We start from the raw sequence: 14,936 nt of genomic DNA, 5'->3' as shown, positions 1-14,936 counted from the left end.
CACGGGGACACGGGCAGATACAGATGTGACTTAGGCGAGCCTTCAACACGAGCTTCTCTAAACAGTTGGGCCGACACGTACAATTAAAATGCCAGAATGGCCCTTGAGCCAATTGAGAGAGAAAGAGAAAACAAATGGAGCTCGATCACGCACGCAGAAAAAGAGGGTGCATTTTCGTTAGCAATCTGCGTGTCCCAAGCTTTCAACGCATTGTTCTGGCCTCCTAACAAAAATCAGAAATTGGAGAAATCAGACGAGCAGGCAATAAGGAACAAATGAAACCGAAAGAGGAAAGCTGAAATTGGAGAAACTATAACTGGAAGACACGTCAGGAAATAGAAACATTAACGCTGATTAGTATTAGTCATACACCTTTTATGGAGACAGAGAAAGGGTGAGGGTTATGCATCCCAGTTTTGTTTGAAACCTCTGTCCTCCAACATTCTCTTGCGCTTGTGTAAAAGCGTAGCTGTTTGCAATTCCCACTGTTCATATCAGGCAGCGTGCAATGATCTCACAGCTGGTGAGCGCAGCAGTTTTTAATGCAGCAATAATTAGGTTTGAAAGAACTACAGACTATTTGTTTTCTTTCAGTACACATCTGTCTAAAGCATCATGCAGGCCAAAGAAAGAAGCGTACATGTAGTGCGGTCACAGGAAAAATGTAATCATTGTCTGAGCTTTCAATTACAAAGAGAACTAGAAACATGCTAGTATAGTAATTAGTTGCCACATCAGATTCGTTTAGCACACGATGACAATGTGAATTCAGTAACTGATGCCTATTGCTGAGCATTAAAAAAAAACAGCAAACAATGAACCAGACATACAGGAAAGCCTTCTGACTCGTTCTTTTTTCTTCTTTCGTATGCCTTTGCGTATTGCACTGCAACTGCGCCTTTGCTCAAAAAAAAAAAAAGCAGTGGAAATGTTAAAAATAAAACTTGCCTCAACCTTAACTTTTCTTGGTTTTCTTTTTCTTGTCCAGCTGTGAACGATGATGCACATCTATTAAGCTATAAAATGTATGTGCAAACGTGCATAAAATCAAAAGCAATTTGCCACTCCACCCACTTGTGGCACTCTCAACGAGGCTTGTTAAGCTTGCCAGCTGCTCCACTCGACTGATATGTCAACGCAAAAGGTTGCCCTCTTTGAAGGATCACCGCTTTTGCCAACAAGAGACGCGCACTTCACGTGCATACTAACAGAGTGGCTCTGACAAGGCTAACTGATAAGGGATCCGAGAGAGAAAGAAGACGAAAGAAAGGTGCCGCTTTGTTCCACACACTAGCTAGAAGCTCCCATCCAGAGCACACAGCCGTTAATGTTTAGACAGCCAGATAAGAAAAGTCCGGCCCTGTGAAAAATGATACAAGAGGCGGAACTATTTGCACAACTCCATCTCCTCGCTCAATTACCCTTCTCCGACCAAATGCTTGAGCAGGTGTTCACACTGGTCACTTTTCCGCTTACGAAGTAATTATACGAAGCACTCACGCGGCTCCCAGGTTACCCCCCGGGCTGAATAGAAAGGACCACAGACCTGTCAACGTTTGTATCACCGTTTATAGCAACTTATAAAGTAATAGAGACTGGTAACAAAGCGTAGCAGTCTTTATTTTTGCAGCCTCAACTACATATTATTTTATAACTGGAGCTTAGTAATGCCTGCTAAGCATTGGAAAACCCATGCCTTTGTGCCATATTAAAGTATTTGCAAGTCAAACTAGTGAGTGCCTGAATAATAGGCTACCTAAACGAAAGTATGGTGTAGAAAAATACAAAGAAGGCAATTTGACTCATCACTGTCCTCGATGCAGCTGCTTCCCAAGTTCGATGAATGCTGTGTTGAGGCCTCACACATTACTATAACAGATTATCGAGGTTGACTTTAAAGACTTAGCGATTTGTGTACAAGCACCCCTCATTTTTCCTGACAAGAAAGACGGGTTTCTGTCTGTAGTCTACACAGTGTTCTTTGTGCTGTCAGAGGTATAACAATGCAGTATGCCATCCAACGAATAAAAGCCAGTTGGATATGTGTCTCACACATACGTTTAATATCTTGCTGCCCCCAATATTGTAGATGCTCTGGTACTTTTGTAGGTTTCCCCCTCCTTTTTTATTCTGTGAGCAATGCCAACATAAAAACAGACAAATTAGAAATACACATATGTAATGGATGAAGCTGTCGCATAATAAACCACGTCCTGCCTCGTAAGATATTGTGAAATACATTGGTGTTTCACAGTATCTCAAGAGGCAGAACATGGTTCCTTATGAGACATTGCCAAAACAGTCAATCGGCAAATGTAACCTTTTGGCAACAAAATAAGCGGCCAGGATGTAGCACATATATGTGCGTCGTTCTAGAACACATATTTCTTGATAACAGAGTACCACGATTTCCAAAGCGGATGCGAGTGCCTCCTATTTACACCGACAATGCCGACAGCAGTAACTGTTCACTACTGCAGTGCACCAAATTTTTGAATAAGTTAAAAAACAGACAGGAAAGCGAGAGGTGGCGCAGAGTAGTAGTTCCAACATTGGCCAGCAAGAAACTTTTTCTGATTGTCTCCCCCACATCACAAATATACAACCATACAAGAAAGAACTTCTTTCTTGCAAATTTTTATGGAATCTAAAGCAAGTTGTCTCTTTGCTCTAAAGCACTGACTGCTTTCAATGAGAAGTTGGGCTATTTGTATAAAATTAATAATAATACCTGAGGTTTGACATCCCGAAACCAAGATTTGATTATGAGAGATGCCTTAGTGAAGGGTTACATAAATTTCAACCACCTGGTGTTCTTAAAAGTGCACTGATATCACACAATACATGGGCCTCTAAAATTTCACCTAAATCGAAGTACAACCACCGAGGCCAGGATCAAACCCCCAACCTTCAGGTGAGCAGCCGAGCATCGTAGCCACTGCCCCACCATGGCGGACGCATTGTATAAAATTGATGGTTGCACCAGTTACATTCTGCTATGGGAGAGGATGCAGAACTGTTGTGGGAGCAGCATCACAAATAAAAATGTACTGATACTGCTCCAAGACCCAAACTACATGTCATCGTATGGCCATGGAGGCCAACCAAATGAAAGTTGTACCCTAGAACAACCTTGCATATAAGCTAGTCAGCACACAACGAATAATGACTTCGGAGGCAGAAGCAAGACCAACCAATGTAAAGTAGTACGAAAGCAATGTAACGTAGTACGAGTGGAGTCTCCGTGTCTGCTGAATGAACAGAAGGTCACAACAAACTGTCACCCGGTTTTTGTCAGCACAGTACCGAGGTGTCTTGCTATGAGGAGACAACTGCCTCAAAACTTTCCTGTGAAACCTTAACCGCTGTGTTTGCTGTACAGGCCATTAGCAGATGCAACACTCCTGTCACTTTACTGACATACGATGGTTCACATTCAAGGAGAACTCGCAGGTTATTGTAGACGCTGTAGCAGGTTTCAAGAACAACCTTGCAGTCGAGCGTAAAAAGCAAGGTACGCCCAACAATGCACAAACAAAGCAAAGTTCAGTTGCCATCTCAGTGCAGCAGAGAAACAAATCAATGACCTATTCTTGTCAGCGGAATGCAACTGCTACGACAGCTGTTTCACACATTCATATGAGCAGAATTGTTTTGTTATCACTTGGAGGTAACTTCCGATTATTCAGGCTTCTTTATGGTAAATTCGGGCAGTCGTTATCAAGCAGCCTTCTGGTGATGCATGCCACATTCGGCTTGTTGAAATTGAGCGCTCTGAACACCATCAGCTAGTCTTCCTTAGAAAACCATACTGCAGGTCTGAGGACTCAAGAGACCAGATGAAGTTTTAGTCAAGCGATTCCCACAGCTTTCATTGTCAGTGTGAAGTCAGCTGAGGTGGCACGTGCATTGCCTCTGCACCTCGCTCGTTTTCTGCAAAAAGAAGTGCTTGTATGTTTCTTCTTCAGCCTGAGATTGCTCAGGTGGGCCGGCAGCATATTTAGCCATTCTCTCTGGCTTGGGTCAAGACTGGGCTGTACATTTTCGAAATTCGCCTCCGAGCACACTAGTTGGAGAAGAATCAGCGATGATTAAATCGCGTCCAATTCCATACATCATCGAAGGATTTGCCAGGCTCAAATGCTCCTCCCACATCTTGTATCACGGTTTAGATTTTTTCCACAAAGATCACCTCCTATCACAAGGTTGCATGGAGTTCAAAAGCTGATGCTACAGCCTCAGCAGAGCATTCTGGGGGGTAGTCGCACATATCAGTTTGGGAATAACTACTGTAGCGTCCAGGGAGCCTTCGCTGACATATACACCAAATTGATGACTTCCAAATCAGCTTTCCATCTCCTGGACAACGAAGAACTCGAAAAATTCAAAAAGATACCAATTACTACAACCACCACCTTGCCATCACCCCACCCGCACAAAGTGTTCGTTCAGGTGACCACATGAAAAAAAAGTGCACTTGCTGCACGGCTCTGTTTTTTTTGTTTTTTTTTTCAGTGTGGAGCACTTTAGGGACCCGAATTGTCGTCTATCTAAAGTCTCATGTCGCATAGACACTCACTGGTTAATACAAGGCTAGCAAAACTCAAAACCAAAGCCCCGTCATGGTGGTCTAGTGGCTAAGGTACTCGGCTGCTGACCCACAGGTCGCGGGATTGAATCCCAGCTATAGTGGCTGCATTTTCGATGGAGGAGAAAATGCTGTAGGCTTGTGTGCTCAGATTTGGGTGCACGTTAAAGAACCCCAGGTGGTCGAAACTTCCGGAGCCCTCCACTACGGCTCGGCCTTTTATGATAATATGGTGACTTTGGGACACTAAACCCCACATATCAATGAATCAAAACCAGTGCAAGGTATGCTAATAAGGTCTAAGATAATAAAGACTACAGAAATAACGCAAGAATTTAATTTCAATTAATTCATCTGAAATCGCCAGAAACGCTTCTGAAAAAAAAAAAAAAACATCTAGTTGATACCAGAGCCACGAAAGAGGGCGTCACCGCCTCGGCAAGCTCGCAATAGCCGAGGCGGTGTCAAGTGCGCGATTGCCTAGGGAATCGTGTTGCTCGTCCCAAGGTTTTCGCTGTAGTGCAGCTGCACCACGCATAGGATTTCGAACTACACCTAGGCCCACAAAAAAGAAAAACATTAGCGCAGTATTTCCCCCCCCCCCCATTTCTGTTCCCTCCACAAAGACCGCGAAGTAATGATTGCGGATTCTCGCCGCCCTGAAAGACGGGAAGGAAAACCGACGGGGGCAAAGAAACAAACAGCGGACGGGAAACAAAACGCCCCCGCGCGCGCCCAATAACAATGGCATGGAAAGCCAGCTGCGCGTGCGCGCGGACACGAGTGAGTGAGGTGCATACAAAAGGCCATTTCGTGAAACCCTTTCTTCGTATTTTCTTGCATGCCCCTGTTTCGCTGCTCGCAACGGCACCACTGATATATCTACCTCCTTTTCTCCCCGAAGGATCCCTGGAAGTGCGCGCGTGTGATACAAATACGAGCGTCAGTGAAGTGTTAGAAAAAAAAATAATAACAGATGGAGACGCGAGATGTGTACGGCATTCCTTACACGTAGGGAACGGCGAGACCTTTAAGTATGTTGTCGTTTGACTCGTCTCACAAATAAAAGGTGGCGCGTAAACGGAAAGAAAGAAACCTCTAGGCGGGTCATGAAACGGCGGCGCGGTAGTCGACAACTCGCCGCAGGCAGTCAAAACACTCCCCGGAACACGAAGCAGAAATTTGTTAGCCGATGTCTTTTTTTTTTTCTTAAGAAATGTGTGTGTGTGTGTGTGTGTGTGCAGGGAAGGCAGGGATGAGCGGGGGGGGGGGGGGTGAGGTGAGAAACCGCTCCGCCTCGACGCGATTGCCAGCGAAGAGCTAGCTCCTCTTTTAGCGCCTCGTCGCGTCGTTTGCCTCGCCTTCCCCCCCCCCCCCCCCCTTTTTTTTTTTTCGACTCGGCGTATTTCAGAACAAACAGCGAAACGTGTTGACGCTCGCTCGATAGAGGAAAGCGGTTTCAAGTCTCGTTCGGCTCCACTTTTTGGCAACGGGAGAGCTGCGCGATCGCGGCTGTATATTTGTCGACGCTGTTTCGACGGCACAGCAAACAAACAAACAAAAAAAGAGTGGGGGCGAAACTGACGCGCAGCGACGCAATAACGACGGCGACCGAAAAGCCATCGAAGCCCGAAGCGGAAATGCAAGACGTCACCACGAAACGCCCTATCCATTCCTCCCCCATGCTGGCCGCGCTTCGTCGGATTCCCTGACGCGAGTCGTACACACACACACGCACGTCGTCTTCTGTTCTCGCTCATTTTTCGCGGCCTTCTTTGCCGCCAACCGTTCGGCGCTACTTCCTCTAACGTCCCGCAAATAAAGAAGAGAAAAATGCGGTCTCCTCGCACCGCTGTCCTGTTCGGCCCGCAAAAAATAAAGGTCAAGGCTCGCCGCAACTAACTGCTAGTCGACGACGACGAAAGAACTCGTTCTTCACCGCATTCTCGAGAAACGCGCGAGCCGTGCGAAACGTTTCCCGACGAGGAATCTAGCACCCGCGCAAGACACACACACTCTTCGAAAGGAAGCGACAGTCACGACTCTTTTTCTCACCTCCCGCTGAGTTTTAATCGCCAGCGTAGAGAGAACCCTCCCGGCACCGCGGCCGCCGTTCAATTCGTCTCAACATTACAACGCGCGGACGAATCGGAAAGCAGATACTAATCGTGCCAATAAAAACATCCACAACGCGCGCGTGCCAAGTTGGCACGAAGGTGAGAAAAAAAAAAAAGCGCCCGCTTTTGACAAGATTCATTTCATACAAACTCGGTGCGAACTACCCCGATGCAGAAGCGCCGATTTGCTTTCGAGGCCGCCCACATCGGGAACGTCGAAGCTCATCTTTCTACGGCCAATCTCTTTGCACGGCGCGTTGTGGCGCAGCTGCACGGCTGCGTGTGCGACGATGATTTCACAATGCATGTGCGCTAGTGGATCGGGTCCAAAGTAGAACACTTCGCGAGCGAATTCCGAAATGATTGAACACCGCTGCTGTCTTCGAGGCAGTCGGGTTCGGAGTCACGCCAGCGTGCGAGCAATGCACGGCTGCAAAGCGGCGCAAAATCACACGCACGAACACAACACTCACTGCAGTTGAAGGGGAGGCAGGGTTGTCTCGAGGGGTCTAGGTGCCGGAAGCGAATCGAGCACTGAATCAGCCGATGCGGTGCAAATTATTTCTTACTAATCGTTAATTACTTCCAGCCATTGCTACTGCTCTCACGTTCGCGTGGAAATCTGTCGCCGTGTGCTGACCAATTCAAGCGCTCCCGTCGCAAGACGTTGCACGCGCAGGACAGAGTTCGTCTCGATGCATAACGACGATGCACTATAACGCACGCACATTTGCGCGGCGTTAAAAAATGCAATGCACCTCGAAATATGTTAGGCCTAGCGAACAACGCTCTCGCGGGCCACGGTCAATTAGTCCGCACGGCTTGCTAGGACGGGAAGACTTTCACGCCATTAATACGTAAGGGATGCATTTACCTTTATATTGCGAACAGTTACTCCCTCGATGCGGGGTCATGCCTTCTTCGCCGAATCAATGATTCGGCTACAAAGAGGAGGCCAATACATTTCTATTTACTTCCAACATCTCCGCCATGTTGAAAAACGAAGTGACAACTACACACGTCACGGCTACGTCACGCCCTACGAAAGCGATAACGATCGGCGCGAGTGTGCGCGACGGAGTACGAGCCCACTCAACCCCTGCCTGCGGTCTTAATCGGTGTTAATCGGGGGTCGCCCCTGCGGTCGCCACCTAATTGTCGACGCTGGCGAAGCGATGCGACACCGCACGCGCCGCGAAGGCTCGGCTGATTTCTTGCGCTTCTCCACTTCTCGCTCGCTCGGTATGGCGGAGGCGCGCAACGAGCCGCACCGAAACTGAAACCACGCGGTTTTCCCACATTTCGTCCAGAAAAGCGAACCCCCGTGCCTGTCTGATCGTAGGTGGTAGGTGTTCTGCGGCGAATCTGAATTTTTGTGCTAACCTGAGTGCTCGTTTAACTGTTGTGCCGCTCGCAGGTCAACCCGCAAACGCGTCCTTATTAAGCTGGACCCTCCCCATGGTCCCCACGACGCTGCGCTCAGTTTATTTTAGTACTCGCGTGCAGAAGATGCATGCATTCGTGGTCAAGCCAACTCAGATACATATGATGTGAGTACAGTTATGGTAAGTGGTCTAGTCACTGGGAATGAAGCAGAAGAATTTAAAATCCAGCGCTTGATTATTCTACGGATGAAGTAGCGCCGTATGTAGTTCTTGTACACGTAAATCCCGAGCTAATGCTTCCGTGCTAACTCTGCGCTAATGTTCTTGTGAATAGGCTCTACCGTCGTTTCATATCCCGCGCTAATGTATTTTTGTTGTCCTAGTTGATAAATGCGTGCGCTTATTACCGCACATATATATACCATGCAACCTAGGTAGCGATTCTCTTAGCAATCACTCGCTTGTCGTGGCAGTGGCGTCCTCTGTTGCAAAACTCTGTTATGAGCCAGATGTTTTTGTGGCCTTTGAGATAGTAAACGTGCGTTTTTTTATCCCGGAGGCCATGATGTTTCAGATCTCTTTGTTAATTTAGGTAAATTGTTCTAAATAATTATTGGGTATATTTCTGCAGTTTATTTTTATCTAGACCTTGTTATTTCCCCTTGCGCTGGTTTTGAGCACCCTGTTCTAGGCTTTCAATGACCGCTACGCACTTAAAAGAAGAGAGATGAAAAAAAAAACACAAAAAAAAGAGTTTTCAATTAACATGCAAAGCACGCGTCTTCATAACTTCTGACACCGAACTAGGCCAAATGCAATATTTTAGGCAGTAACGATCAGCCTTTATCTCATAATACGCGTGGTATGGACCGGTGGCGAGTAGTGGGACTTGCCCAATTTTCGTGGGGCATACCTGTTTATGACGGATCGTGACAACATTACACGCCGTCAGGCCGAGACCGTAAAGCGCTTCACACCGAAAAAAATTCTTTACAAGGCGGGATTTGAACCCCCGTATTCTTGATCAGTAGTCAAGCATCTGATTAAGCCACTCAGCTGTCCACATAGCATATAGTGTAGCAAAGGGGGTTGGAAATTGAGAACAGAGCGTGAGGAGTAGAGAAATGTGACGGCAAGGAAGAGGGAAAGGCTGAAGGGTGAAAGTCAAGTGTAGCACAGAAAGAATGAGAAAAATAAAATGAAGAGAAAGGAAGCAGTAAGAAAGCAAGGAAGGAATGAACGAGAAATATACAGAAAAAGCAAGAAAAAGAGGGAGAAAATAAATAAACTGGAAAAAAGTAAAGAAAGAAGAGAAAGAAATAGATAGGAAGAAAGGAAGATAATTTTCAGACCTTAGCAAAACAGCAAAGGCGAGGACTACAGGTGCCCGTCTGCTATCTATTTAGCATCGCTTTCCTAGTGCAAGCTGCGCTAATTCTCTTTCAGGGTGCAGTTTCATAATGCGGTCAGCACTAAGATGATCATCATTCTGCAAGTTTTTTTTACTAACGTACCTCTCGTATGTATACATTACGTACGTTATTGAGACATCCTGCACTAAACGGCGCTGTTGCACCGTTGGCAACGTCGAGCATTCAAATTCTTGAAATTTTTACACATTGCTCTGCACGTCTGTACCATGCACAAATCACATTCCAGCTGTAAACTTGAATCTTAGCCAGAATCAAATACTACAATTGCTGGATAGTCAAAGAATTTACTTACGAAGATGTTTCCAAAATGCAAGCTCCCGTACCTAGATTCGTTGCTTTGTCCGAGACATATCATTCTGTTCATCTACATTGATAAAATAATCGAGAGCAAAACTCGTCAAAAGGGGACATTTGAGATGTCTCACACTAGGTGACAGCCACCAATGTTGCTACAGACACTCTTATCAAGACAAGAGGATAACTAGGCTTCGCAATTTCGAATGATATGTGCACCTAGAAGTTGTGATGAACCACAGTTCTCGCGGGTTACAGGACATGACTCGTGAGTCCGACTTACGGACCAAGATTCAATCTTTTCCTCGACATGCTCATAGGGGCCAATGTTGAGCAAGAAATCCCATCTTGATAAGACTCATTAAATGAGATATAGAAGTCCCCTTGTTATACTGGCTTAATATATCTTTAGAAGACTTTGCCAGTTGACGTCTTCAGACGAGCAACTTTTTAAGGGAGGAAGCCGATTTGCCTTGAAAATTAAATTACATACTGGAGATACGGAACAGTTATATATATAGTTACTGACTCAAAAAAAAAAAAAAAAAAACACAGGTGAAAACGGTGTAGTCACTACCTAATGAATGATTCCCACGTGAACTAAATGCACCTTATGCAGGAAAATTCTTGGCTTAGACGTTCTAGTAAAAAAATACAGATCAATTCAGAAACATCTATCTTCAATGATTGGAACTTTTTAACAAGCAGCGCAAAAAGAAAACTGAAGTCAGAAAGTTTCATTATTTATTTTTCTTTGATAAATGCAAATTTTACAGCAGATATGTCACATTTATGGTAGTAATTTCTTTTCTTTTTCTTACATCCAGCATTTTTATTTTTTCATGATATTAACGTGAAAAATGCCCTGTTACAAAGTGGAAGCAGTAGAAATTTTTTCCCCCCACTTGATCGTTTATAAGTACAAGAATATAATAAAAATTGGGCTACCTACACACTGCACAGAACTGCAAATTCCTACACCGTCCTTCCTCTAATGGCTGTAAGAAAAAGACTAACTTTGACTTTGTTATTATCTTGTGACTAGTGGTGACGCAACAGCTTAGTTGAAGGCCATATTCAATGACAACCTCAGTGTATGTTGCACATATGCGCTTCTCAGAAAGGCAATCCTTATTATACTTAGAAGATTGTATATGCGGGAATGCATTAGAGAAATGAATAATCGAAGGTAATTAACCATGGGCTTCTCCAGAGTTGCAGTGCAGAACACGCAATTAGACCTGACGTGTTAGCTGGTGGACCAATTCACCGGACCGCAACAAACATGCCTACATTTGATATCCATTAAATGCATCATTTCGAAGAGATCACAGGGAAGCAGTGATGAAACATCACAGTAACTGCGTTAAGATTGCTGCTTGGCCCTGTTTGTGTGTACGTGACAATAATATAGATAGTACATGACAAGCCATTGTAACCAGCTGCATGTACAACACTTTTTTTTTAAATGACATTGGGTAGTTGAATCACCCATATGTGCACAGAACCATGAATAACAAAGAGCTTCTGTTATCGATGCTCCAATTTTCACACCCACCTTTCATGTTCTCGGGAAGTTAAAAAGTTTTGCTGAAATGAAACGTGATTTACTGCCAGCGATTGCTGCACCAAAATTTTTGTATGTGAAAGCAGTTAGGCAAAAAAAATTCATTCTATTACGCGTTTGATTTAGATGAAATATTGGATTACTGTGATCCTTGCAAGAAACAGAATGAGCGGATGATATGAGCAGGTTGAAGTGGAAGTGCAAAAGATGACTAAGATCAATGAGCAGTCAAATCTCACAGCTACTATTTCATAAATCTGTAGTTTCAATCGGGAACAGGTAAAAATAACACAACAGCATTCAAGTTTTAGAACTGAAGGAGGGCTGACACAACATATAGAAAGGGAAATAACTTGTGATATAGATTTGCATAAACACACGCAAATCATCTCTGAAATATAAACAGCTTATGTCGGCATAGAAGATTTAAAATAAATTTTAGAGGACATGCTATGCAACTGAGTGTGAAACAGAGTGTCTTGCAATATCAGCTAAGTTTTTATGTAAACAGCCAGCAACCCCTGTGGCACAAGTTTTTTCCTGCCTTCCATGCTCTTTGCATGCATTACCTGCTATAGTTGTCAATGCGGTGCTTACATAGACGTGAAGCCATGCATGACAATAGTATAGCTGTTTTGTGTGCCCATATGGCCATCTTTGTTTACAAAAAAACCAAGGTCCACATCTCTCTCCACACTTGAAAGCAATACTACATCTGAATACTATAAAAGCCCCGCCGTGGTGGTCTAGTGGCTAAGGTATTCAACTGCTGACCCACAGGTCGCGGAATCAAATCCTGGCTGTGGAGGCTGCATCTTTGATGGAGGCGGAAATGCTGTAGGCCCGTGTGCTCAGATTTGGGTGCACGTTAAAGAACCTTGGATGGTTAAAATTTCCAGAGCACTCCACTACGGCGTCTCTCATAATCATGTGGTGATTTTGGGACGTTAAACCCCACATATCAATCAATCAATAATGGATGCTACAAAACCATCTCTAAATATTAAAGTTTCACGTAGTTCAGCAAATTAGGTTTTCAAAAGCCATGACATGCAGGTCATTAACTACGTATTATGACTGATAATGTGAGATGCAAAGTTTTTTTATCAGTACTCTTCTAACATGCGAACTGTTTTAAAATAGTTTTCATTTTTAACCAACATTGGAAACATTAAAACATAGTGAGTACGATAGACAATAACTACTTGCACATCCTAAGCGCCTGTGATGAGTGAAAGATGTTTACTTTTTTATCTTGCAGTGAAATTGATCTCCACTGACTGCAAAGCTGAGTGCATTGTGACTGAAGTAGTGCTACTCCAATACTTAATACGTCAGATACACAGATTTAATTATCAAAACCATGTGCACATTGGTGCCAATTCTGTGTAGCGCACCTAAGAATATAAAGGGCTATAGTGTGCTTTCATGTGACGTGGCCACCAACAAATGCCATATACAAATAATTCATGCCCATGGGTTATCACTTACACCGCAAATGAAACATGAAAAAAGACTTAGAACTAATAGGGTCAAGAACCCCAAAATATAGTTTCAAAAATGTTGCAAAGGTTTGACACTGTAGCCCCACTGTGTTTTTATTTATTAGTATCTTCACAATATTTTAATAGTAATTGCACGAGATTATGATCGTAAGCATCACAGTCTGTAAAAGTAAAAACATGTGCAAATAGACCACATGAAGTATGCCGTAGAAGCCGTTCTAGCAAACGACAATTGGTTTAATTCTCTATGCCATTGATTCCGATCTGCACAGCCTTCGGCTGTGCTAAAGTAGATGAATTCAACTATTAGCAAGTTCTTTGAAACAACACAACTCATCACACGTTAAAGCACATTCTTGCTACGAGAATCCTCAGCGAGCTTATAATGGAGTGCCTCGATCCTTTAGTGAAAAGCGTAGTTGCCATGACGTGTAGTCACAAAATGCTCTCGAGTGAAATCGTCACTCGAAATGAGAGCCACTCTATTTCGCTTGTCTGCAATGGTTCTTCTCGCTTGCTGCCTGTAACCACTGAAAAGAGGCAACGATGGATGGGAAAGACGAGCGCTTGAAACCGCCTTGTCAGGAAGTGATTGGCGTGAGCAGGTTTAGGAAATGCTCGTCACATGTGCGTGACACAGGGTAGTGGCGCCGTGCAGTTCCCATTTTGCCTGTTGGTGGCCGATGCCTTGCTGCTGAAGGTGTCAGCAGTGATAGTGCTGCCAACACTGCTATCTTCCAGTGGAGACGCGAGCTGTAAGGCACTGGGTTGAAGCATGCATTCCCGCGCTGTTCGGCGGGTGCCCCAACTCGTGATGGATGACTGGTCCTTGAGTTCTTCCTGTCGCTCCTTGTATGGAGTTGAGGTGCTGAAGAATCGCAGCTGGAGCCGCTTGAAAATGAAACCCTGCACGAAGTAGTCCTGCGAAATGTGAGAAAGAACAATCATTCACTTTAGAAATATGATGATTGGAGGATGAATAAACGAAAGGAAGGAGTTACAACATGATTTCAAGCACAAGGTAATTTTAGAAAGAAGAACAACTGGGCTATATCCACGGTAATTAATTGCAGTCCAGGAATTATAAAGGCCTAAATGTAAAAACCTCTTACTGTGGCTTCTTAATTGGATACATTCAATACAGACACAGTCGACTGACAGCACTGGCTCAAATAAAGCAAGAACAATTAAATCTGTGTGTTTTACGTACCTAAACCACAATGTGGCTGGGCAGAGCTTTAGATAATTCTCAGTGCAAGATTTTTAGAAAGCAGCTTAAAGCAAAGTTAATATTTAACCATTGAACATGATATTAATAGAATGGGCAATGTGTCTGTATGTGCATGCATGAATACATGATCACTATGCACTTTGTTTCAGATTATGTACCATTACATAAGGTTAACGTAAATGTCAAACTAGCTCTACAGTAGAATCAAGAATGGCAATCACGCACGGTGTGCTTGTTTCAATTCAGTACACTTCGTTAGTGGCATCATGCATGTACGGGTAAGAGACATATGAATACAACTACGAGTTTTTTGCGAGTGTTGCTCGTCGTAATAAAATCTGAGAGCTCTGCATTTACAGCTGCACCACATCGCAAAAAAAAAGTGACTGCTTACCTCCAAGATGTAAGCGATGATGAAGTGGCCAAGAGCAATGGCGACACAGAGCAATCGGAACTTCATATCTATGTTTGTCATGTCAAACTGTCAGAGGAAAATGACAGAAAGATGTGCTTATCAATGTTGGTAATGGTATGCAAAGCAACATTTAAACTGTACACTACCATCTAAGCAAAGCACCACACTACCATTGTGCCTCAAACTGCAGCTCAGATGTGAACAGCATAACATAGTATTCTCAGACACATAAGAGCAAAAATCTGCATTAGGAAACTACACTGCCACAGTGCCGGCATTACAGGAGAAAGAGTACCTTGGCATCGGCAAGACTTTGTGATAGGAGAAATGAGCAAGAACTGCTCCAATTTTCACTACCTATTGACCTATGTGAACAGATTTAATTTAGGAACATCTTATCT

At 44.1% G+C, this 14,936-nt stretch overlaps 2 protein-coding genes across 9 annotated transcripts in view; both read right to left on the bottom strand.

Annotated features, from left to right (window-relative positions):
• Positions 1-7,721, bottom strand: part of LOC119175773 (uncharacterized) — an 84,542-nt gene extending 76,821 nt beyond the window's left edge. For 4 of the 5 annotated variants that reach the window (XM_075885280.1, XM_075885285.1, XM_075885281.1 and 1 more), the window contains exon 1: positions 7,580-7,721. The gene's annotated coding sequence lies outside the window, so the exon portion shown is untranslated. The remainder of the gene's footprint in view (positions 1-7,579) is intronic. The other variant, XM_075885282.1, reaches the window with a different exon arrangement.
• Positions 7,722-10,544: 2,823 nt separating this feature from the next.
• The window catches only part of LOC119175786 (polyamine-transporting ATPase 13A3-like), a 57,536-nt gene continuing 53,144 nt past the window's right edge, over positions 10,545-14,936 (bottom strand). For all 4 annotated transcript variants that reach the window (XM_075885286.1, XM_075885287.1, XM_075885288.1 and 1 more), the window contains 2 exons: positions 14,515-14,601; positions 10,545-13,810 (listed from right to left, as the gene is read on the bottom strand). In XM_075885286.1, the coding sequence (XP_075741401.1) occupies positions 13,511-13,810; positions 14,515-14,601 (387 nt within the window). In that variant the 3' untranslated portion in view covers positions 10,545-13,510. The remainder of the gene's footprint in view (positions 13,811-14,514; positions 14,602-14,936) is intronic.

Source organism: Rhipicephalus microplus, unplaced genomic scaffold (assembly GCF_043290135.1).
Source record: "Rhipicephalus microplus isolate Deutch F79 unplaced genomic scaffold, USDA_Rmic scaffold_108, whole genome shotgun sequence".
In the NCBI taxonomy this organism is placed as follows: domain Eukaryota; kingdom Metazoa; phylum Arthropoda; class Arachnida; order Ixodida; family Ixodidae; genus Rhipicephalus; species Rhipicephalus microplus.
This window is presented reverse-complemented; position numbering and strand designations above follow the sequence as displayed.